The following is a 25,662-nucleotide window of genomic DNA, read 5'->3' as shown; positions in this document are numbered from 1 at the left end:
AGTGAGTGCAATTATTCTGTGAGTGTATTTATCTGCAAGGAGAATCCATTACAATGTGTTTGATTTATTTTAACCCAATATTTAACTGTTGGTATCTCCGTTATGAATATGTTACACTGTTATTGTCAACTAGCCTACACAAAGATATGATTGCATAGGCTAACATTATTTTTTCTCTGTTTCCTTGTCTCTCTGCCTCTCTCACTTTGTCTCTCTCTCTCTCTCTCTCTCTCTCTCTCTCTCTCTCTCTCTCTCACACACACACACACACACACACACACACACACACACACACACACACACACACACACACACACACACACACCTCTCTCAAGGAAAACTGTAGCACCTCTGTTCAATCTTTCTGATTTTAGTAAATGTTTGTAAAAGTGCCTTTGAAATTATGTATTCAAATAAAAACTTTAAAATAATTTGAGCTTCAGCATGGCATAATAGCATATATTAATGTCTTTGGTCAAATTAAGCTGTACAATAAATAGTTCATCCCTTTAAATGCAATGGATTTTGAAAGATATCAACAAAAAACGGGCAAAAAACTTTAAAAGCGATTTTCTCAGGTTTTCAGTTGGAAAAAGAGGGCAGACGACCATATTTCAAATGTATATATCTTTACAACCATTCAAGGTATGACTTTGACTAGGATATCATTTGAAAGCTTATGGTCTCCTCTTTCCATTAATACCAAAATCTCAATTTTGAAATTTGGGTCACTGTGACTCATTTTGCTGGATCAGGTCACAATTGTTAAAGTTACATTTGGCGGTATGGCTCTGTTCTGAGTTACCCATCATTTTCATGAGCTCCATGAAAGCTAGTCAGGGAACAGCAGCAGCTTCTGGGGACATCTCCCATTAACTGGGAAAGCAGCAAAACAAATCCCCCATTGAGAACAGAGCATGCATCAATGACAACAGAATGACACTGATTAAGTTAAACAGAAGTTACAGGAGGAGCTAGGGGAGGAGGTGGGTTGCAAGCATGCAGTGGAAGCAGCCAAGCAGGCACACTGAAAAATGACTTTAAATACGGCGCCCTGTTTGATAGGGACCAATTGAGTGCTTAGAAATCAGATCAGCTGTTAGTCTGGATAGGTATCAGCTGATAGCTGAGCTTGACTACGCGGCCTGCCTGAACTGACGCTGAACGCTATATTTATAATCGATAAGATTAATTATATAATGCCATCATATTTATTTAATGGAACTGACAGATACTTGATTTGAAATGATCACATTTCGCTGTTCTGTGTGACTTTTTGTGCCATATATTCAACTCTTATATTGTAAAAGTAGCCTGTGTGTGTGTGTGTGTGTGTGTGTGTGTGTGTGTGTGTGTGTGTGTGTGTGTGTGTGTGTGTGTGTGTGTGTGTGTCTGTGGCTAGTTTCTGTTCCTGGTCTTTCATTTGTAGACATTGAGCCATTGTAAAACAACAGATATACTGTAAATCTACATGAATTATCATGCCACTGCAATCAGAAACCAAAATCCTTTCACTATTAGCAGTTAAATTGGTCTATCAACACCCCTGGATGGATCCATGTAAATATTTATGTCCCTCTGACTCTAGTTCCTATGGTGATGTGGCAGTGAAAGTGAAAGTATTTTTTGGGCGGATCTCACTCTGCTTTTGTTTTATAACCAGTATAAAAGTCAGTAGGTCTGCGCAACAACAGGCTTCATTTCAGATCTGCTGTCAGTGTCTTCTTGCTGTGTGGATTGTTTAGAAGATTTTGGTAAGAAAGTTGTTTATAGAACTTTTAAAAACTTTTGACTGCAATGTATTTCTTGTTCTTTCAGAATGTCCTATCCTTCAATGCTTATAATATAAAATCCCGTTTAGAAGCTTTTTTAGCAATCAAATGTTACAATGAAAATGCCTGTTGAATTAATTCGGCTTTACATTATAAGAGTAATTCATGTATTCATTTGCAGTCCTTGATTAAATATTAAAAACTTTTCTTTACAACAGTGAATTTCATGTTGGTGAAGGAAACAACAGCTCCTCTATTCTAGTCTAAGTTCTTCCTGTGTCTCGTGCTCTGAAACATAAAGGTGAGATTTAAAAGATAAAAGGGGGTCTGTATAACGCTTTACAGTTCAGTTTTCAAACCGTACAGTTTTTAAAAAATGCTTAAACACTGAAACTATGGCTCCATTTCTCAAAACTCTACACACAAAACCACAAAACATGCACACAAGATGCAAAACATCACACATCTCTTGCAAAAGCAATCCAAAACTATTTTAATTCTTCTAAAAATGGTATTTTGTGAAGTAACTCTACACACAAACATCAAATGATTAGCCACATAACGTTACACGCCAAACTACATACGGATGTGAAAAATATAAAATATTTTGCTTGTTCAGTGTGCAGTGGAGTGTATAGGCTACAGGAGTTTGTCACGTACATGTATGTGCACAAATACACTGTATATACAGATGTATGCACAATTGATGAACTTTACAGTAACAGTTACTTATTACATGGCTTGGTTGAATTCCAATGTAGAATGCGGTCTGTTATTTCTTGATAACAGACCGCTGCGAAGTATAACAGACCGTTGCCATGAAAAACAGAGCGTTGCTATGGACGTGGAACGGACTATTTTCTTTAGCGGAAGCAATACAATCGTTTTTAAATCAATAAACTCCTTTTTAAATCAATATTTTGTGTCAAATTATTTATTTATTTTGTAGGTAGCCATGTAATAAGCGGGATAATGTATAGCGAGGCGGTTGTTATAGCGAATAACAACCCCTTCAGGCTGATTCAAGACCCCTCCGCTTCGCGGGGTCCCGTTCAGCCTGTCAGGGTTGTTATTCGCTATAACAACCGCCTCGCTATACATTATCCCTTACTTAACTGAACTGAATCAACACTGAACTGATTTGAGCTGAATAATGACACTGGCTTTAGAGCTGCTTTACAGCAGAGTCAGAATTTTTTACTATTGTGAAGCTGCTTGAAACAATCTGTATTGTGTAAAGTGCTACAGAAATAAAGGTGACTTAAAGGTATAGCCGAGGATTTTTTACTTCTGGGTGGATCACCTATACTATTGGTCATCCTAATTGTCAATCATTATGGTGAATCAATCAAACTTTTCAAAAAGTGGAGAGGGCGGGTCTTATCTAAAATTCGGAAAGATCCTCCTCTATACCTTTAACTTGTATGCATATTCAGTATATATGTATACACTCAACTAAAGGATGTATATATGTATACACTCAACTAAAGGATTATTAGGAACACCATACTAATACTGTGTTTGACCCCCTTTCGCCTTCAGAACTGCCTTAATTCTACGTGGCATTGATTCAACAAGGTGCTGAAAGCATTCTTTAGAAATGTTGGCCCATATTGATAGGATAGCATCTTGCAGTTGATGGAGATTTGTGGGATGCACATCCAGGGCACGAAGCTCCCGTTCCACCACATCCCAAAGACGCTCTATTGGGTTGAGATCTGGTGACTGTGGGGGCCATTTTAGTACAGTGAACTCATTGTCATGTTCAAGAAACCAATTTGAAATGATTCGAGCTTTGTGGCATGGTGCATTATCCTGCTGGAAGTAGCCATCAGAGGATGGGTACATGGTGGTCATAAAGGGATGGACATGGTCAGAAACAATGCTCAGGTAGGCCATGGCATTTAAACGATGCCCAATTGGCACTAAGGGGCCTAAAGTGTGCCAAGAAAACATCCCCCACACCATTACACCACCACCACCAGCCTGCACAGTGGTAACAAGGCATGATGGATCCATGGTCTCATTCTGTTTACGCCAAATTCTGACTCTACCATCTGAATGTCTCAACAGAAATCGAGACTCATCAGACCAGGCAACATTTTTCCAGTCTTCAACTGTCCAATTTTGGTGAGCTCGTGCAAATTGTAGCCTCTTTTTCCTATTTGTAGTGGAGATGAGTGGTACCCGGTAGGGTCTTCTGCTGTTGTAGCCCATCCGCCTCAAGGTTGTGCGTGTTGTGGCTTCACAAATGCTTTGCTGCATACCTCGGTTGTAACGAGTGGTTATTTCAGTCAAAGTTGCTCTTCTATCAGCTTGAATCAGCCAGCCCATTCTCCTCTGACCTCTAGCATCAACAAGGCATTTTCGCCCACAGGACTGCCGCATACTGGATGTTTTTCCCTTTTCACACCATTCTTTGTAAACCCTAGAAATGGTTGTGCGTGAAAATCCCAGTAACTGAGCAGATTGTGAAATACTCAGACCGGCCCGTCTGGCACCAACAACCATGCCACGCTCAAAATTGCTTAAATCACCTTTCTTTCCCATTCTGACATTCAGTTTGGAGTTCAGGAGATTGTCTTGACCAGGACCACACCCCTAAATGCATTGAAGCAACTGCCATGTGATTGGTTGATTAGATAATTGCATTAATGAGAAATTGAACAGGTATTCCTAATAATCCTTTAGGTGAGTGTATATATATATATATATATATATATATATATATATATATATATATATATAAAACACTGAGTTTGATTTCTAAGTGATCAATTTATGTATAAGTGTTTTCACATGATCATTGGGTGTAGGTCATCAGTAAATGAGTGTGACATTTAAATGGCAGTGTTTCCCAAATGAAACAGAGCTGTTAGTTCTCTTACGAGAGGTTCTCTTGTATTGCGTAAGTAGCTTACGCTGCGGGAAAAGTAATCTTTTCTCGAGATATGAAGCCAAAATTATCCTTAATTTTTAATAATCTTGTCAACGCAGTGCGGCAGCCTGCAGACCAAGGGCAAGCTTACTAGCGCGCCTATTGGCTGCCCTGCGGCAACTGCAGCAGCCTATCGCTGAGCCCTTGGCGTGACGTCACGTCCAATGAGCCCGCGAAAGGGGGTGTGGCTTAGCGTATATAAGCAGGGCTCAGAGGCTGCTTTTTCTGTCTCTTCAGCGAAGCTCTCCGCATCGCTGGACTCTGAGGAAGCCGCCGCCGCCGCCGTCGCATCAAGCGACCTGCACGCCGAGGATAAGCCTGAGGAAGCCGGCCGTCTTCGCCGCCTTCAGCCATCACTGCCTGCTTCGCTATCCGGCGATTATATCCTTTACTGCTCTGTATTGATGTGTTTGTGTGCTCACCCCGCGACACACTTTGTCTAAAAGAGCGCGAGGCGTTTGTTGCAAAATGCCTCGCAATTCCTCCGCGCAGCCCTCGCTCTCGGGTGGCTGCGAGCTCTGCGAAGAACTGCCGATGTCGACCCTGCGGGCTCGACTCACCACGTTCGATGCTTCCGCTGTCTCTCCGTCCGCCTCCACCGGGCCGCGTAAGAAGAAATGCCACTCCCAGAGGCCACCGGAGCCGGATGCAGCAGCTGAGCGCTCGCCGGAGCCCCTCCCACGAGCCTCGCTATCTCCTTCTCCCCCCCCCTGGCTTTCACCCACACTGCCGTCGCCTCAGGGGATGAAGCAGACGACGCTGCTATCATAGACAGCTGCTTACCCCCTTCTGTCAAGCCGCGCAAACGGTGCCGCTCACAAGAGATGTCAGAAACGGACGGTCACGGGCTATAGCTTCCTTTACGTTACAAGAAAGCTACACCCCCCCCCCGTCACTGGAGAAAGGAGAGAAGAGTGTTTAGCCCCACCCAGGTCGGACTAACCTCCATTTCTCACATATTTCTCAGTCCCCTCCTAAGCTCAGGCGACTGGAAATACATATATTGCAGTAAACGAGCCTGTTTTTATATACGCACGCCTGCAAACAAACGCTGACGCAAACCATGATGACGTTCGCCCCTTCCCGTGCTCTCCCCCTCTGTTCGAGCCGCGCAAACGGCGCCGCTCACAAGGCATGTCATAAGTGGACAGTCACGGGCTAGCTTCCTTTACGTTATAAGAAAGCTACCCCGCGTCTCGGTCGTGCGCGTCACTCACCGGCGAAAGGAGAAAAGAGTGTCTAGTCCCGCGAGACCGGACCCACCTCCATTTCTCACACATTTCTCAGTCCCCTCCTAAGCTCAGGCGACTGGAAATATCAATAGTGCAGTAAACGAGCCTGTTTTAATACACGCACGCCTGCAAACAAACGATGTCACCAGTGGCAGAACATTAGGCTTTTGCACCAGAGACCCGTGTTCGAATCTGGCTCAGGTGGCAGATAAAAAAAAATGTTTTTCTGTTTGCTTCTCCGAGCTCGCGGCCAGCTTTCTTACATACAGAAAGCGAACCCGCATCTCGCACCCTCCCGCTCACAGGATGGTGCTTGAGTATTTATGAGCGTCTAAACATATGAGCCATCAAGCATTTCGCTCTGTCAGTTTCCTTTGAAGGCATCTGCAGATGGGTATTTTGCAGCCAACGAGCGCATTGTACAACCCGTTCGCCTGCACCCAAACACCGTCTTTACGGCGACCAGAGAAATCTCAGGAGTATAATGTCTGGTTATCCGGCTCACGCCGATGGTGTTATAAGTGTAGAAAATGTGCCCACACCCCTGTGCTCACTGCTACACACAAACACGGTCTCCCCGGTAATGCTCACAGAGCGCACTCTCATAAAGTGGGCACGCGCCGCTCGAGTGCTAAGCGTAGAGAATGTGCCCACAATTCTGTGCCCACACCTACCCACTGCCCGCTTTGCCACACAGTTACCTCGGGTTGCAGACCCACTAAAGCTCCCAAACACTGGCCGTGTGACAAATGTAAGCCCTGCGCCCGCTCACGAGTGCGCGCACTTAATAACAAACACGATACCCCTCATGCCGCTCTCGCGACACAGGTTTTTCACTGCGAAATGTGTCCCATCCATAAGGATCGAGCCGTCATACGCTGTACAGCCAGTCGCCACTGTCTACCAGCCCCCGTGTTCAAGCACCGGCGGCGTGCGCGCCGCCCCATCTTCTCTGATACAGGTTCCCCATCCCGCGCAGTGCGGCGATCTGAACCCAGAGACCATTCAACCCCTAGCTATGTGTGCGAAAGCATGGGAAGCTATTCAGGGCGCGTCAGAATGGGTGCTGAATACCATAAAACACGGCTATTCGCTTCAATTCGCTCACCGTCCCCCGCGTTTTTTAGCGCAGAGGGAGACGAAAGTGAATTCAGAAGCAGCGTACCTGCTTCAAGCAGAAATAGCAAAGCTGCTGTGCAAGGGGGCTATAGAACAGGTTCATCCTTCTCTGAGCGAGTCGGGCCTTTACAGACGTTATTTCCTCGTACCCAAGAAGGACGGAGCGCTAAGACCTATTTTAGATCTGAGACATTTGAACAGAGCCCTCAAGAGACGGCCGTTCAAAATGATCACAACCAGACAAATCCTCGCGCAAATTCGCCCAGGAGACTGGTTTATCTCTCTCGATCTGAAGGACGCGTACTTTCAGATCTAGATAATACCTCGTCACAGGCCATTCTTGAGATTCGCCTTCGACGGTCGGGTATATCAATGCACAGTCCTGCCGTTCGGTCTGTCTTTGGCACCCTGTACATTTCCGAAGTGCATGGACACGGCTCTCGCTCCCCTGAGAAGACGGGGAATGCAGATACTGAACTATCTGGACGATTGGCTGATTCTAGCGCGGTCAGAGACAGAGCTTGTGTCTCACAGAACAGGGCTTCTCAGCCACCTGGAAGGTTTGGGTCTCTCGGTCAACTGGACCAAGAGCCCATTATCGCCCCGCCAGTCAATTTCCTTTCTGGGGATAGAACTGGACTCTGTGGCTATGACGGCCAGATTGTCGGAGCAGCGCGCGCGCCGCATTCGCCATCTCGCCGCATCCTTCCAAGAGGGCAGCCAGGCTCTGCTGAGGGCATTCCAGCGTATCCTGGGGCATATGGCCTCAGCTGCAGCAGTGCTTCAGCTGGGCCTTCTGCGCATGCGCCCGCTTCAACGCTGGCTGAAAGCGCGCGTGCCCCACCGAGCCTGGGCGGCCGGCGGCTTGCGAGTCAGAGTGAATCAGGGCTGCATCTCAGCCCTGCAGCCCTGGCTGGCAGCCGAATGGTATCACAAAGGAGTGATGATGGGAGCGATCTCGCACCGGAAAGTTGTCTCGACAGACGCTTCCAACCAAGGTTGGGGAGCGCTCTTCGAAGGCAGACCGGTCTATGGCCACTGGTCAGACCAGGAGAATCTCCTACACATAAACTGTCTAGAGATGCTCGCGGTCGAGAAAGCGCTCAAGCACTTCCTCCCATTCCTCCTAGGTCACCATGTTCTAGTCCATATGGACAATGCATCGGTAGTGGCCTACGTGAACCGCCAGGGCGGTGTCAGATCCAAGATGCTCTGCACCCTGGCAGAACGCCTCTTCGTGTGGGTTCAGCACTCTCTGCGCTCGCTGAGAGCCGCGCATGTGCCTGGCCACCTGAACGAGGGTCCCGACAGACTGTCCAGGGACAACGTTCCACCTGGGGAGTGGTCTCTACACCCCCAAACAGTCCAGTCACTGTGGCGCCGTTTCGGCAAAGCGAAAGTCGACCTCTTTGCGTCAAAAGACAACGCTCACTGCCCAAAGTTCTTTACGAAGAACGAGGACGCGCTGGCCCAGACCTGGCCCAGCGGCCCGCTATATGCTTTTCCCCCGGTCTCCCTGTTGCCACAAGTCATCAGGAGGATCAGGGAAGCGCGCCATCCAGTGCTCCTCATAGCCCTGTACTGGGAGAACCAGCCTTGGTTCCCAGAGCTAGTACATCTGGCAGACACAGTCCCCTGGCTGATACTGGCGAGAAGAGACCTTCTCTCTCAAGCCTGCGGCTCGATCTGGCATCCCCATCCAGAGCACTGGTCTCTGCATGCATGGAGATTCAACGGATACCCGCTGACCTGCCAAGAGGGGTTATGAACACGATCACGCAGTCTAGAACCCCTCGCGACCCCCCTCGGTTCCTATGTGGGATTTTTCTCTGGTCCTAGAGGCCCTGAAAGCACATCCCTTTGAACCCGTGGAGACTGTGGATATGAAATACCTCACGCTCAGAACCGGTTTTCTGATAGCTCTGTCTTCAGTCAAACGTGTGGGAGACCTTCACGCGTTATCTGTTAACGGCGCGTGCCTTGAGTTACCTAATGACTACAAAGTCATTCTCGAACCGAGGCATGGTAATGTCCCAAAGATATTGGGCACTCCCTTCAGAGCGCAGGTCATTTCTCTCTCAGCCCTGCCTACTACTGGCAGCGAGGTCGATGGCAATCTCCTCTGCCCAGTCAGAGCGCTGAGAAACTATATCACACACTCCGCCGCCTTCAGGCGCTCGGAGCAACTGTTTGTTTCGTTTGGTGGGCGCACCAAGGGTCTCGCCGCCTCGAAACACAGTCTATCCAGATGGATAGTGGACGCTATCGCGGCTGCTTATGCGTCTAAAGACCTGCAGTGCCCTCTGGGCATTAGAGCTCACTCCACCAGAGGCATGGCCTCGTCGTGGGCATGGTCCAGCGGAATTTCCATTCATGACATTTGTACGGCGCTGGGCTGGGCCTCCCCCTCGACATTTGTTAGGTTTTACAACCTGGAAGTTCCCGCCTTGCAGGCGAAAGTTTTGTCAGTCTAAGTCATGCGTAGACCGGCCCACTATCTGTGCGCGGGCTACTGTGGTTGATTTAGCTCTGCTGGTTGAGCTGCACTATACAGGGATTGTCAGTTCAGACCGGCGGTGCCGCTCTGAGCTCCCTAATGTGTGCTTGTGTACTGCGCTAGCCTTCTTTTGGCCGCCCGGCTCCCACTCAGCGCATTCCCCGGGCTTTCCCTGGGACTCATTTAGTGGATGCTGGGCGCGCACGGCGTTGACAAGGGTGTTCCCTGCAGCGTAAGCTACTTACGCAATACGAGAGAACCTCTCGTAAGAGAACGTAATCGGTTACCTAACGTAACCTCTGTTCTCTCTAGAAGAGGGAACGAGTATTGCGTAACCTGCCGTGCTCGCGCCACGAGCTCACTCGCTTCAGCGACAGAAACCAGCTAAAGCAGCCTCTGAGCCCTGCTTATATACGCTAAGCCACACCCCCTTTCGCGGGCTGTGACGCATGAAGCGCACTCATTGGACGTGACGTCACGCCAAGGGCTCAGCGATAGGCTGCTGCAGTTGCCGCAGGGCAGCCAATGGGCGCGCTAGTAAGCTTGCCCTAGGTCTGCAGGCTGCCGCACTGCGTTGACAAGATTATTAAAAATTAAGGATAATTTTGGCTTCATATCTCGAGAAAAGATGACTTTTCCCGCAGCGTAAGCTACTTACGCAATACTCGTTCCCTCTTCTAGAGAGAACAGAGGTTACATTAGGTAACCAATTACGTTTTCTGGCAAACTGAAGTCTGTAGCCCTTCATTATGGTGCGAATCACCCATTCTGGAGCCGACACAGGCTGCCAGGCTGTCACATGTGCCGTGAGAGAAGCCACCCTCCCCGGAGAGTTGCCTAGGGCTGGCAATACAACCGGATCGTTCATTTGTGATACAATGGCGCCATCTAGTGGACAACTTAGGGGAAGATTTCTGACAAACAACAGCACTCGGCAGAGCTTTCGCTCTCAGTGTTTGATATTTTTGTTGTTTTTATTTATTTTTTTTTAAAACACACACAGGGGTTTGAACCTTTATTGAATGTGTGAGAGGTGGTTTGTGCAAACTGTGAAATGATCGTGGTTGGGCACTTTTCAACAGTGGTAGGGCACTTCTTGACAGTGAATTTCCCCCCAGTTCTAAAACTGGAAGCTGGGAGGGGAAATTTTTTATGGACCACACCTGAACTTGTGACAGGTCCATGTTGAACTGAGGTTGGGCACCCGAACGAGGGAAAAGGGGCCCTCGAGTTGAGAACTTCCTCTACTTGGGTGAAGAGGGGGAAAAACTCAAACTTGTGTCCAATGGGCTGGTCGCCCGAAAACCTGGACAGAGAAGCCCCTGGAGCTGACCATCAGGTAGGCCGCTTCCTCTTCCCGTCCAACGGGGTAGAGTTAGTGGGCTTTTTGGCTGCGGCCGCAGTGAAAGACATCTTACCCCAGGGCTTAGGAGGATGGTTGGGCTGCTGGCTAGGCTGCTGGCTGGGTGGCCTGCTGCGAGCCTTGGGTCTGGCTGTGTTATGGTACGGCTGTCCCTAGGATGCTAGGAGTTTGCCGTCATACACATCCCTCTCTTGGTCGGTGGCATTCTGGAGGGCCGGCCATTCAATGCCGAGACGAGCGGCCGCTCGCTCACACACCTCGAGAAGAACCGCGTGCGGCAGTGTAGCCGAGCCGCTGACCGGGGGAGCTTGGGCGGACGGGATGGTTTCCTCGTCGTCCGAGCCATCAAGTATAGTGGGGTCCTCATCCTCACCTGAGCCGGGCGGCTCATAGTCGAGCGAGGAAATACCGGGAAGGATTTCCTCGAGTAAGCCCTTGTTAGACTGGTCAGCCCAACTGAGAGCAGGCATGCTCTGGGAGGTCCCCGGAGCTGCAACGCTTTCACCTACTCCCAACATCCGAGTCGTATTGTTCATCCGTGTTTTGAGTGGAAGCAAACCTTAAGTCTACGTCGAAGAAGCTTCCTAGGCAGAGCGAGGCAATGGCTGCAGTTCTCAGGAAGTTAAAGCGCTTCTTCCGCATGCTCAGTGGTGTAGTGCAGGGTATACGCAGGTATACGGCGTATACCCACTTCTTGTTCAGTCGGCATTGCGTATACCCACATCTAAATCCCCTCTGATGTGCGTGTGAAAACACCCAGTCAGGGTCGTACCCACCATTGAGGTCCCCGAGGTCCGGACCTCAGTAATTGTTTTTAGTTTAGCCTATATAATGAAAGTTGTGCAATAATTGCCAAATATTAACTCTAATCTGGTGCTGCAATGATTTGCCCATCGCGACGACAACCGACCTTCTCATCTGAGCTGCTTCAGCACTCAAACACCCGCTCGACAATGTCAAAATGTTTGAGACCAATCAAAGCAAGCAGGATTTATGTTCACTCACAGAAGCGCGAGCCGAGCACGGATCCCAACGCGACGCTTCACGCTTGAGTTAACGATAATACAAGTAGCTAAACTGAACAGCTGTTTTTCGATCGAAGTTTTAAATGACCGACAGAAATAAACAGTTTGATCAAAGACAGTGGAAACTATAAGCTCAATTTAACAACACAAGCACCATATTAAATATATTGCCATTTTTATTATAAATACAATGTATACATGTATTTGTATAACGTTACCTCGAATGTATTTGAATATTTCCCCAGTATGCACTGGGACTTTTCACTGTTTGTATCACTCCGCTTGTCTGTGTTTGCGCAACTTGCATCATTAAGCTAGAAGGTGGCACAAGTGACTGTCTTTATGAATGAGCAATTGAAAGTGGTTCCCAATCCTGGTCCTGGGGACCCACAGCTCTGCACAGTTTGTATGTCTCCCTCATTTAACACACCTGATTCAGATCATCATCTCGTTAGGAAAGAGCTCTATGAACTGAACTGGGTGTGTCAGATAAAGGAGACATATAAAATGTGCAGAGCTGTGGGTCCCCAGGACCAGGATTGAGAACCTCTGGATTAAATGAACATATTAGTCCAAAAACATTGATTCATTTAGGAAAGAAAAAGTAGCTGAAACTGATCTTTGATACTCATATAAATTGCTCATATGCCTCTGGTCTGGACTGCATTGGCATTTGTTTGAAATGTAACATCTAAAATAAAAGCAAAATAATCCTTGAACCATTTCTTATTTAAGGCCATTCCCGTTTCGAATATGTGATTGTGTATTGTCAACAATAAGCATAAACATTCTGCATTTCCATTTTGTAGTGTGGATCATTCATTGCGACATTTAAACTGATTCTCATGTTTAAAAATATCTGATAAAATACTTCATGCTACTGCCCACTGACATGCTTTTAAAGCTACTGTTGTCCATTTATTTTGGCCTTCAAAACACCTTAAAATGCACATGTTGAGATCAGGAAAATCTATATTTTCTCAAGGGGGCATGCCCCCGAACCCCCCTAGCAAAATTATTTTTGGGACCTCGGTTTTTATAAAACCCTGCGTATGGCCCTGCGCCCAGTAAAGACATTGTTGCAGTGATCCCTTGAATAGTCGTCCAATTTTCATATGTGGATGGACTAAGGAATAGTCACTCAAAATTCTTAATTATTTAGTATTAATAAATAATTAAAAGCCAGTATTAATTACAAAAACTGCACCTCTTCTGTGGCTAATATTAATTTTATAATGATCCTTTTTCTGTGAAGTCAAGCAGCAAAAGTTAAGTGATAATGTGTAAATAGTATACTGGCCCATTTTGGGGTGAACTTATATGCAAGACTATCTTACATCACTGTTTATAACACAGAGCGTTCATCCTTTGCTGGGGCGCTTAAAAAAAATTGAGGCATAAATTAAGAGTATACCCACTTCTCCAGGTACCACTACATCACTGCGCATGCTTGAATCCCATGCATACCACGCAAAAGGGATGGGTATCCCTCGCGGCAATGAGTGAACCACAGGCGGCAGGGCATGCACGCGACTGCGAGTCCGACATGTTAGCGGGACCGGAGAGCTTGTGATCCATGTGAGAGGTGAAAGCTAAGAAAACAGGCGGGCAGCCTGAGCAAATCCAGGTAGCGAGCGTGGGTGGCTTGCAACCAGAAATAAATTGCAACTAAACGTAGCCGTCTGACAATCACGCCTGGCGGAGGCAAATCGAAACAGATATTTCCTCCTGTTGACTGAAGTGAAGTCAGCGAAAACCGTAGAGCTGCAAAGCAAAGAGGTCGCGAGAAGCGAATAACAACTGAGGTAGGATAGCGCGTGCTAGTGTTTTATACACTTGGTAAGGGGCGGGTCCCTTACCGGGCATTGGACACGCGCTTCTGTCTGTCAGGCCAGACTTGGTGCAATTGGATGCTTCTGCAGAGGTCAGGTGCGGATGCCCTTCCTATAGGTGGATCTCGAACACGAGATGATGAAAGAGAACTTGCTCCATGCTTAATCTTTCCTCTAAGTAGTGAGGACGACAGACAATCTGCATTAATAGGCATTAATACTGTCAGTGAGACAGTAATATTGTGAGTTAACCAGTTAGCAGGAGACAGTCAATAAGGGAACACAGAAAAAGTTTAGGATTATACTGCTGTGATATCATGGTAAAGATTCATTTTAACCACTGATTCTTCACATGCTTGTCCTTGGGCAGTGAAAAAAAAACTGGCTTTACCTTCACATTGTAGAGCACAGCATCTTCTCGACATGATGCTATCCAGCATCCACAGGAATCAGCTGCCAGTTGATTCAAGTTTTCCCTGGTGTCTGCCTGCACAATAAGTGGGCGCACAATATGCTAATGTTTCATCTTGACGTCACAATGAAACGGCTTATGACTCGTTTGAAAAACGATTAATTTAATTGACTCAGAGTCGACTCTTACTTTTGAAAGGCAATAAATTTTTTTACGGTGAACTTTCAGATTTAAAACTTTGCAGGATGTTTTCATTCACTTTCAGGATGAGCTATACACTACATGAAAGGTCATTTTCAAAAATCCATAATAGGGGCACTGGAGCCATTTCAGAAATTGTGTGTAAGCAATTTTTAAAAACTGTAAAAGACTGTTTAGTTGATGGCCAATTTGACCTCCCATCAGTATGGTACTTTCCCCCATTTTCACAGACACATCTTAAGCCTAGTCCCAGACTAAAATGTATGTTTTAACTGAAATAAACCTGTACTGACATATCGCAAAATATGTCAATGCCATTGTTTTGTCTCAATATGCACACCAGTAATGTTTTTAAGGCATTTTTATAAAAGCTACTTAAATGTTATAATTAAAGGATTCGGCATTTTTGCTGATAATTTACTCACCCCGATGTCATCTAAGATATCCTTGTCTTTCTTTCTTCAGTCGAAAAGAAATTAAGGTTTTTGAGGAAAACATTCCAGGATTTTTCTACACAAAATGGACTTCAATGGCAACCAACTATACCGATGTTCAAAGAAGGTTCAAATGTCCGTCTCAATGCAGCTTCAAAGGCTTGACATGATCCCAGTCGAGAAGCTGCAGTCAGTGGCGGACTGGCACCAAAAAGAGGCCCTGGCAATTTTAGCAGAGAGGCCACATTTGTCTTCTCAAGTCATCTGCAACCAAAGAAACATAACATTACATTCTCATCAGGTCAATGATCGCGAGAAATTCCACTGACTAAAAACATTCAAAATACCTTATAAATAGAGAGATTACATACATTTAGGCTATTTGTCCTTCACAGGAAAAATAGAAATAAAAAGTCATTATTATTATTTAGTTCATAGGGCTATTATTTTTCAGAGATAGGCCGTGGTGTTTGTTTGTTTGCTTTTTTCCTTGTTTTTTTGTGGCCGCCTGCACCTCCGCTTAATTTATTATTATTTTATTCCTATTTACATTTGCATTTACATTTATGCATTTGGCAGACGCTTTTATCCAAAGCGACTTACATTGCATTCAAGGTACACATTTTTACATTTTGTCAGTTCATATACTTAGTCTGTTGATTTGCGACGGCCTATTGTTGCAGACACTCCGCTTTATTTATTTATTTAGCCTTTTTATATGGTTGTGATGAGCAGTGGCGTAAACAGACCTCCTCAGGGGCAGGGGCGGAAGGACCAAAAAGGGCACTTTAAAAAAAAAACATTTATTTTTAAAATAAATCACCTGTATTTAAAGCAGCACCCGTCTGTCTGTTGTGTTTTATATATTTTAATGACTTCCTCACAATTATTTGGAATATCTCACTCGATGGAGAGCAGCAATCGGTCAGAGAGCCTCTCTCGGAAATGATGATAATATAACTAAATATTATTTACTTTACCAAACAAAACAGAGAATCAAGTCGGTAATTATGAGGAATTCATGTTTAGTTATGTTGATGTTATAAATTGTAGGCCTATGTATTCAATAAAGTGTTAGCTATCATGAAATCAGTAACACTTTAAGGCCCTTTCACACCGGATGCGTAACGAAAAAGCGAAACGAAAAAGCGAATAGTTCGTGTGCGAATAGTTCGCATCAAAACCATTCACATCAGCCGCGACGCGAATTTGCGACGTCTGTGACGTTCAGAGAGCTTCAACATTCCAAAACTTTCACGCGAATCGCGCCGACAGCTGAGAAAACATGGACACTTCATCATCATCATCATCATCATCCAGTCATAGTCATAGCATCCAGTGAAGACGAGCTTTTCATTTTATTTAAAAGACAGAAAAGAAGGTTTTGGGTGCACCCAATCTTACAGAACAGAAAGTCTGAAGGGGAGTATGCTTATGTGCAGTTTTTTTTGCGTCTTCAACAGTGCGTTTTGTAATGTAACTACACATTACATGTAACACACGAAGTAAGTTAAAAATCATTCGACTAGAAATATCACACAAAGAATGTATAGTATAGCCTACTAAAAGCAGCCCTAAATAGTCTCACTGCATTTTGTTACGTGTTCAAGGTAAACACGGTCTCTGTCTCTATCTTTGACGATAATAGTGTTAGCTTTCTATCCCAAATGTAGTTTGGCCTGCTAGCCTACACAGCACAGGACTATCACACAACACACTCACAGTCGCGATTACCGGTTGGTTGGCAATGCTACGCCACACATTGTCTTTCAAAACGTTGTCCTTGTAGTATGTGAATTGGCTGAAGCCTATTCTGTCGCCGCAAAAGTAAAAAAAAAAAATCGACATCGAAGCGAAAAAAATAAAAGTCGTTTTTTCGCCTCAGCACATTCGCGTTCGGTGTGGAAGCGCTCATTACACAAACAGCTGATCAAAAAATAAACCCATCGCGCGAATTATTCGTGCGTCAAAATCGCGTCCAGTGTGAAGGTCCTTTCACACTGGACGCGATTTTGACGCACGAATAATTCGCGCGATGGTTTTATTTTTTGATCAGCTGTTTGTGTAACGAGTGCTTTCACACCGAACGCGAATGTGCTGAAGCGAAAAAACGACTTTTATTTTTTTCGCTTCAATGTCGATTTTTTTTTACTTTCGAGGCGACAAAAAAGGCTTCAGCCAATCACATACAAGGAAACAAAGGTGACGTCACAGCAAAAATGACGGATCTTCTGATTACTTGTGTGTCGGCGAATCCCGTTTTGTATGACAAATCTAATAAAAACTACAAGGACAACGATTTGAAGGACAATGTGTGGCGTAGCATTGCCAACCAACTCGGTTATCAAGACTGTGAGTATGTTGTGTGATAGTTTAGTCGGTGTATAGTCATGTGTTGTGTAGGCTAGCAGGCTAAACAACAGGGGATAGAAAGCTAACACTATCGTCAAAGATAAGAGACAGAGACCGTGTTTACTTTATATATCTAACAAAAATGTAGTGACTATTTAGAGCTGCTTTTGTACTATACATTCTTTGTGTGATATCCAGTTTCTAGTCGAATGATTTAACTTGTTACTTCGTGTGTTACATGCAATAATGTGTATTGACATTACAAAACGCACCTTGTTTAGTTGAAGACGCAAAAAAACTGTGGAAAAACCTAAGGGACACCTATGTGAGAAAAAGGAGAGAGGAAAAGGAAACTAAAAGTGGACAGGCTGGGAAACAGAGGAAGAGGTGGAAGTATATGGAGTGCATGAGCTTCCTTGAGGCTTCTACTTCTTTCAGAAGGTAGCTGTAGCCTGTTAGTTATTCAAGTTTTTTTTTTCTCTGAAAGTTCTCTTAAGTACAGCGATGAAGTTGAAAAATAATGCAGTGTTTGTATAATGAGGTGGCACAGGAAAGTTTATAGAATGCTTTTGAACAGGGTCTGCAGCAATCTTGAGGAGGAGCAGCAGGTGGTAGATGATGCAGGTCAGGGCACATCTGAGAGCGAGGGAGAGCCTTTCTGTCCACCTCCTCAGAAAAGGAAGTCCAAGGACTTTTTTGAGGATTATTTAGCAAGGAAAGAGGCCAGGGAGGACCAGAAAGTCAGGCAGCGAGAGGAGAAAGATGAGACGTATCATTTTTTAATGAGCCTGGCCCCAGCCATGAGAAGGCTGCCTTCAGAGCGGCAGTCCTGGCTAAAAATTAAAATTCAGGAGATGGTTTATGGGGCGGAGTTTAGCCTTCCATCTACATCAACGTACACTGTCCTATAAGTTTATTTTTTAATATTGTGTTGTCAATTATTATTATTATTATTTTGTGTCCTTTAAGTTCTATCTGTTCTTGTTTCATTACTGTGTACATCTCATCAAATAAATAATAATCAAATAAGCAAGACAATATTGGTGTTTTTTCACTGGCTTTAAATGTCTTAAATTATCAAGTACAAACTATTAACAAATATACAAATACCAGATTTACTTTTCATGAAATACATTTTAATTCAACAGGCAAACTGAAATTATTTACTTTTTGAACAATACAAATGAATCATGTTATGTTGCTTTTCAGTTCCACCTGCACCACCAGGAAGAAATTCAAACTGATGGATTTTGGAACATCTCAAGTGGACTAATTAATAATGTAACCCCTAAAACATCTCCCTTTTATTGCTTTTTATTATATAATTATAGTTGATTAATATTACCCAAGACCAAGAATTAAAGGGACAGTTCATTTTAAAATGAAAAGTATTTCATCATATACTCACCCTCATGTTGTCTCAAACCTGTATGAATTTCTTTCTTCTGCTGAACAGAAAAGAAGATATTTAGAAGAATGTCAGTAACCAGACAGTTTCTGGTCTCATTGACTTTCATAGTTGGAAAAAATATATACTATGGACGTCAATGGTACCAGAAACTGTCTGGTTACTGACATTCTTCTAAATATCTTCTTTTCTGTTCAGCAGAAGAAAGAAATTCATACAGGTTTGAGACAACATGAGGGTGAGTATATGATGACAGAAATTTCATTTTAAAGTGAACTGTCCCTTTGAAGTAAAATGAGCATTTAAAGAGTAGAAATGAATAGGCCTATATGAACTATGGAAAATATATAACATAAAATAACTTTGTTTGAGACTATAATCTAATGATGAAAAACAAAACAAAAGGAGTAAATCAAGAACTGGGGTTGTCAATAGAAAAAAACATTCTGATTCACATTTCTTTAAACTGTTGCATTAAATGGATTCACAATGATAAGCGCACTGTAGCGTGCTTTGTTAAATGCAGCTTTGGAGGCAAAGGGCCTTTAATCTGCATTTAACAAAGGACGCTACAGTGCGCTTATCATTTTGAATCCATTTAATGCAACAATTTTCCTATGTTCAGAAGGAGGGAGTCTTCATTGAGGGAGACCTCGGTTCACATGAGGAAGCTGCCATGGAACTTGGCCCGCAGGTGAATTAAAATAATGTTTAAATGTGTCCCGCACCCTCAGTGCCTCAGCTGATGCCCTGTTCCCTCGAAGACCTCTAATGTCACCCAGCTCACTGCCCTCTGCACTATCAGAACTGTCTGGCTCTGCACCGTGGTTCCCATTGGCCCTTCGTAGGAAGTTGTGCAGGATGCAAGTTGCCTTCACAATGCTGTCGGCTGTCTCTGGAGCTACATGTAGACGACGCTGGTAGACTCTCCAGCACTGGCTAAGAATGCCGAAAGCATTCTCAACTATACGTCGAGCCCTGGAGAGCCGGTAGTTGAACACGCGCTGGTCATCTGGCAGGCGTCTTCCAGGGTAGGGACGGAGAAGGAAAGGTTTTAAAGGAAATGCCTCATCTGCAACAATCACAAATGGTAACGCCCCTAGCTCTGGTGCAGATGGCAGATGAGAAGGCTCCGGAACGTTTAAACTCCCAGTATTTAGGGCCTGTCCCAATAAAGAATTGGCAAATATTCCACCATCGCTGTTGCTGCCTGATGCCCCTACATCCACCACTAGGAAGCGGTAGTCGGCATCAACCAAGGCAAGCAACACCACAGAAAAGGTGCCCTTATAATTAAAAAACTGGGAGCCAGAATTAGCTGGTGCCTGAATCACAATGTGCTTCCCATCCAAAGCACCGATACAATTGGGGAAGTTCCATTTTTCAGAGAATCTCAGAGCAGTTGTCTTCCAGAGCTCCTCATTGGGGACTGGCATGTAGGTGTCTTTTAAGGTCTCCCAGAGGACATCGCAGGTTTGTTTCACACTAGTGGACACAGTGGAAATTCCAAGGCGGAAACTGGTGGCTATGGTGGTGAAAGAATCCCCAGTGCTAAGGAATCTGAGGAATATAAATGAAGATAATTAATTTATTTGAATAATGTAGCCTACATTTGAGAGTATAAACCATACTTTATCAATAGTAAAAAAAAAAATTGTTAAGACATGATTATTAACAATAAAAAGTAAAACTGTTCCTGGGTCTTCTGCATAGTTCATGTTTCATCTATAATGAATTCATAGTCTAGCTAGCTAAACTTCTGCCTAGCCCCCTTAAAAAAATGGATTAACTTCGCGATCGCTTCAGTCCCCTTTAAAACATGAAACGGGTAGCATGTCAGAAACAGAGGGCAGTGTGTGTGTGTGTGTGTGTGTGTTCATCTGAATCTCATTGGCCTGTCATTGCCCGTCAATGTCAGAATATTTGAGATGACTAATCAAATCAAAGTAGGCGGGCTTTGTGTTTATAGACGCTGCAGAGCGCGAATTTTAGCAGTAGTTTTATTTATAGCTAGGCTGATGTTTTTAAGAGCTCACCTTAAGCAGACTGCCAGACGCTGCTCCGGATCAATTGGTTCCCTGAAGTTTGTGGTTTGTCTCGTCAGATGCGGTGCCACTATCTGAAGGAGCTCCTCAAATTGTCCCACAGACATCCGAAAGTAAGTGCGGAACCGGCCATGATAAAGTTTTAGCTCCTGTACAAGATTGGCATACTCCCCTTCAGACTCTCTGTTCTTTAAGACTGGGTGCACCCAAAACCTTCTTTTCTGTCTTTTAAAGAAAATGAAAAGCTCGTCTTCACTGGATGATGATGTTGAAGTGTCCATTTTCTCAACTGTCGGCGCGAAAGTTTTGGAATGTTGAAGCTCTCTGAACGTCACAGACATCGCAAATTCGCGTCGCGGCTGATGTGAATGGTTTTGACGCGAACTATTCGCACGCGAACTATTCGCTTTTTCGTTTCGTTTTTTCGTTTCGCGTCCAGTGTGAAAGGGCCTTGAAAGGGCCTTTACAATAAGGTTTCATTAGTTAAATTTGTTAACATGAACTAATAATGAACTACACTTCTACACAATTTATTAATCTTAATTAATATTAATTTCAGCCTTTACTAAAACATTATTAAAATCAAAAGTTGTATTTGTTAACATTAGTTAATGCACTGACTGTGACATAACATGAACAAACAATTAAAAGTTGTATTATTATTAACTAAGATTAACAAATAGGCCTATACAGTAGCCTAACAAATGTTTAGTTTAGTTTCAGACACAGTTGAGCTAACAAACAACAGCACAGTCTGAAACAGGTGTAGGCTGAAGCTCTTGCTTATAATGCCTACCTTTTTAAAACATCTCATATTTTAATAAAAAATAAAAATAATTATTGTCTTACATCATTATAATGTTGACAAACAAATATAAACAGAATACAAAAACATTAGTATTTCCTATGCAATACCATTGCACAATCCAAATACAACAAAAGCAGCTTGTTCATTTAACATTCTTTAAATGGTTTCATATAGTTTCAGTGCATTAATTTTTTTAAATAGTTTCTTTAACTTATTAAGTGCCCCACATATTTTTTTTTAGTTCCTCATGACAGCTATTCCATAGATTTACACCTTTAACTGAAATACAATGGTATTTTGCATTGGTCCTATGTTCTTTTTGAACTGTACAAGTTCCCCTTAAGTCATGTTGGCATTCTCTTTCTGTGAACAACCCTTGGATACTTTCTGGCAATTGATGATTTTTTACTTTGTACATGATCTGTAATGTTTTTAGTTGTTTTGCATGATTAGTTAATGTTAGTTAATATGAATAATAAACAAATAAACCTCATTGTAAAGTGTAGGCCTACTATGAAATCAAAGATATAAATTCCTTACAATTTAGAGCTGGACATGGACTTTTCCTTGGACATGAAATTTCCTTTCACTAGATGTATTTCCCCAAGCTAAGAACACTTGCTATGGCCTGGACAAAAACGAATGACATTGTCAGACTCAGAATGCGGCTGAAATTGAGTAATACTTTTATGATTGTTAAGCATAACTCACATGCTGCCGCAACTTTTACAGTAGCATGGTAGGATAAATGTAACTTTTCCGTATTAGCTTAATATTACCTGCTGCCCGTGCAGTTTGAAGACTCGCGGCGAACTGCTGCGCACATAGCGCTGAAAAAAAGAACTCCGCCTACTGCCACTTCACCTCCGCCAAATGCTTCCGCCAAAAAAATAATATTTAATATTTGTTTGTATTATTATTGTTCGTGGCAATGGTGTAGGCCTATAAGTGTATTGTTATTTATTATAATATTTATTTTAATAATTATTATTATTTACATTTATCAGAGAGGGGCACAATACATTTTGAGACAAAAGGGGCAGGGGCTTGAGCCGCTCCGCCCCCCCCCCCCCCCCCCCCCCTGTGCACGCCACTGGTGATGAGCGCCGAGCGAGCCGCTGGCTGTGCTGCCGGTTGCGGGCGGCCAATCCGCCAAAAGGCGGCCACATCTCCGCTTTATTTATTTATTTATTTAGCCTTTTTATATGGTTGTGATGAGCGCCGAGCGAGCCGCTGGTGGTGCTGCCGCTTGCAGCCATTGCGCCAATAGGCGGCCGCTTCCTCGCTTTATTTAGCCTATTTATTTGTTTGTGATGCGGCCACAAGAAGTGATGAGACCAGGCGGCCGCAGTGGCATTTGCCCACATTGCCCAATGGCCAGTCCGTCACTGGCTGCAGTCAATGAAGCTGCATTGAGACGGACATTTGAATCTTCTTTGAACATCGGTATAGTTGGTTGCCATTGAAGTCCATTTTGTGTAGAAAAATGTTTTCCTCAAAAACCTTCATTTCTTTTCGACTGAAGAAAGAAAGACATGGATATCTTGGATGACATCGGGGTGAGTAAATTATCAGCAAAAAATCTTTTGAAAGTGAAGTGGCTTATTCTAAGCCCTGTCTGGAAAACTGGGCCTTTAAGTTTCAGGATTTTAAGTTTCAGCTAAAATGGGCCAACACATAGAAAGGGACTTCTGACGTTTTAAACTGTTGTTTTAAGCAACATCTTTTCAAGTTTATTTTTATAACACTTTTTTAGATGGCTACATTTGAAGATTATTGTATAATAACTCAGGAGGACCTGGAGGATATTAAAGATTGCATATCTACTCAGGATCTCCCATCAGCGATAAACACAATCAAAGAATACCTCAAACAGCAAGATCTTGTAGAACTTAACATTGGTGTGACGGGAGAGTCAGGTTCTGGAAAGTCCACGTTTGTCAATGCATTCAGGGGTCTAGGGGATGAAGATGAAGGCTCTGCTGAAACTGGCCCAGTAGAAACCACCATGGAACCTGAAGTTTACCTTCACCCTAAATACAAAAATGTGAAAGTGTGGGATCTTCCTGGCATTGGAACACCAAACTTCAAAGCCGGCGAGTATCTTAAACTGGTTCAGTTTGAACGCTATGATTTTTTCATCATCATTGCTTCAGATCGGTTCAGAGAATGCCACACTCAGCTGGCCAAAGAGATCAAGAACATGGGGAAAAAGTTTTATTTTGTTCGTTCCAAGATTGACTTTTGCATTACTGCTGAGAAGAGGAAGAAGAACTTTGACCAGAAAAAGACGCTGGATAACATCCGAAAGGATTGTGAAAATGGTTAGTTTATTCAGTTCACATGTTTTGAGCAACAAAGAGATTTAGATGCTATCTTTACGATTAATGTATTAAACCAATATGTTTTTCTCATGTAAAAACAATGATATTTTTAATTACACTGCTAATAATTTATTAGCCTATATTATTTATTAATTTATGATTATAAAATATGTAATAATCCTTTATTTTTTATTTCCTGTTTCTGTCTAGGTCTGAGAAAGATCGGTATAGAGGATCCTGTCGTGTTCCTGATCTCTGGTTGGGAGCTCGGCAAGTATGATTTAAATCAGCTGCAGGAGAGGATGGAGGAAGAGCTTCCACAGCATAAGAGACGTGTGCTGATGTTGGCTTTGCCGAATATTACACTGGAGATTAATGAGAAAAAGAAGAAAGCTCTAGAGGAAAACATTGGAAAAGTTGCTTTCCTGTCTGCTTGTATAGCTGTTATTCCTCTTCCTGGTCTTTCGATCACTGCAGATATAGCCATCATAGCAGATGAGCTGAGAAAGTACTACAGTGCGTTTGGTCTGGATGATCCATCCCTTCAGAAGCTTTGTGAAAGATCTGGGAAAACCGTAGAGGAATTGAAGAGTCTGATGAAGTCTCCTCTGCATCAAGGGATAAACACAAATTCAATATTAACCTTGCTGGGTGCTGCATCTGTTCTTATATCAGAAGATACTGTTGAGTTACTTGTGAGCTTTATTCCTATTATTGGCAGTTTGGTGGCAGGAGGACTGTCTTATCTGACTGTCTCTAGAATGCTGAAGAGAGCTCTGAATGACATCGCTGATGATGCCAGGAACGTGCTGATGGCTTCACTGGAGACTGAAGTGTAAAAGACAAGAATGTTCAACAGCGTTTAGAACTAATTGCTATTGGGGTATTTATAGTCAAAAACATTTATGACATTTAATGCAAAATATCTAATAGACATTTATGATATAGATTTCACGTTTACATGTAGCCTATTTAATTATTTGTTACTTTTATCCAAAGCAACTTACATTTGATTTAAAATACAGACATGTGATTAAATGTATAAGATTTTTACCTTTGGAGAAATAACTTTTGTTTGCAAATATATATTTGCTTAAAATTTGCATTTCTTTACGTCATTTTGTGTCTTTTCTACTTGATTGATTGCTTTTGGCCCTCTCTTCTTTCCAATTTACTTTCCATAATAACAGCATCAAAGCCTCAGCTGCCACTGCTACTCATGACTACATTACATTAAAATGTACATTACATTATGTACATTATGTAAAATTTACATTACATTAAAGGGGTCATATAATGGTACATGCACTTTTACAAGTTGATTGCACTGAAATGTGTGTTGGCAGTGCCTGTACACAACCATCATAAAATTATAAAAATCCATCCAGTGTTTTTATTTTATCTTCTTATATGTTTCCCCTCTCTCAAATCAAGCTGTTCGACCGTGTGACGTCACACGGTCGGACGCCCCTCCCACGATTGTTGATTGACAGCAGCGTTTCAACACAGACCCGCCCTCGCTCGTGAGCGAGCTGTCAATCATAGTCCGTGCGTCATTGTTTATACGCTGGGGCACTGTCTATTAGCAGAATGGCTTCTAAGCAATTGTGGTGTTCTGTTCTTGGGTGCAATAAGGAACACAGCAGTCATTTTAATGTTCCTAAATCCTAACCGCTGAAGACGCAGTGGCTGAGTTTTGTTTTCGAAGGGAATATTCCCCACGATCAACGTCAATGCTTTCATGTTTGCCCGAATCATTTCACACACCAGACTGCTTTACAAATGAGGTCAGTATAAAGCTGGTTTTGCTAAGAAGCTGCTCCTGAAAAAAGGATCGGTACCAACTCTTCGTGTTCCTGCTGCACCTCCAGAAGAAGAAGTGAGTGTAACGTTTTATTAA

General features: G+C 43.4%; 1 protein-coding gene across 1 annotated transcript; it reads left to right on the top strand.

Moving 5' to 3' along the window:
- The first annotated feature begins 1,639 nt into the window (after positions 1–1,639).
- On the top strand, positions 1,640–25,144 carry LOC308697008 (interferon-inducible GTPase 5-like). The gene is made up of 4 exons (XM_081376030.1): positions 1,640–1,754; positions 1,991–2,073; positions 23,195–23,762; positions 23,973–25,144. The coding sequence occupies exons 3-4, from the start codon at positions 23,195–23,197 to the stop codon at positions 24,599–24,601; spliced, it is 1,197 nt and encodes a 398-aa protein (XP_081232156.1). The 5' UTR covers positions 1,640–1,754; positions 1,991–2,073; the 3' UTR covers positions 24,602–25,144.
- The last annotated feature ends 518 nt before the right edge of the window (positions 25,145–25,662 follow it).

This window comes from Scardinius erythrophthalmus (genome assembly GCF_964197995.2).
Source record: "Scardinius erythrophthalmus genome assembly, chromosome: 10".
Taxonomy (NCBI): domain Eukaryota; kingdom Metazoa; phylum Chordata; class Actinopteri; order Cypriniformes; family Leuciscidae; genus Scardinius; species Scardinius erythrophthalmus.
The sequence above is the reverse complement of the archived record's forward strand: the minus strand, read 5'-3'. Positions and strand labels throughout refer to the sequence as shown.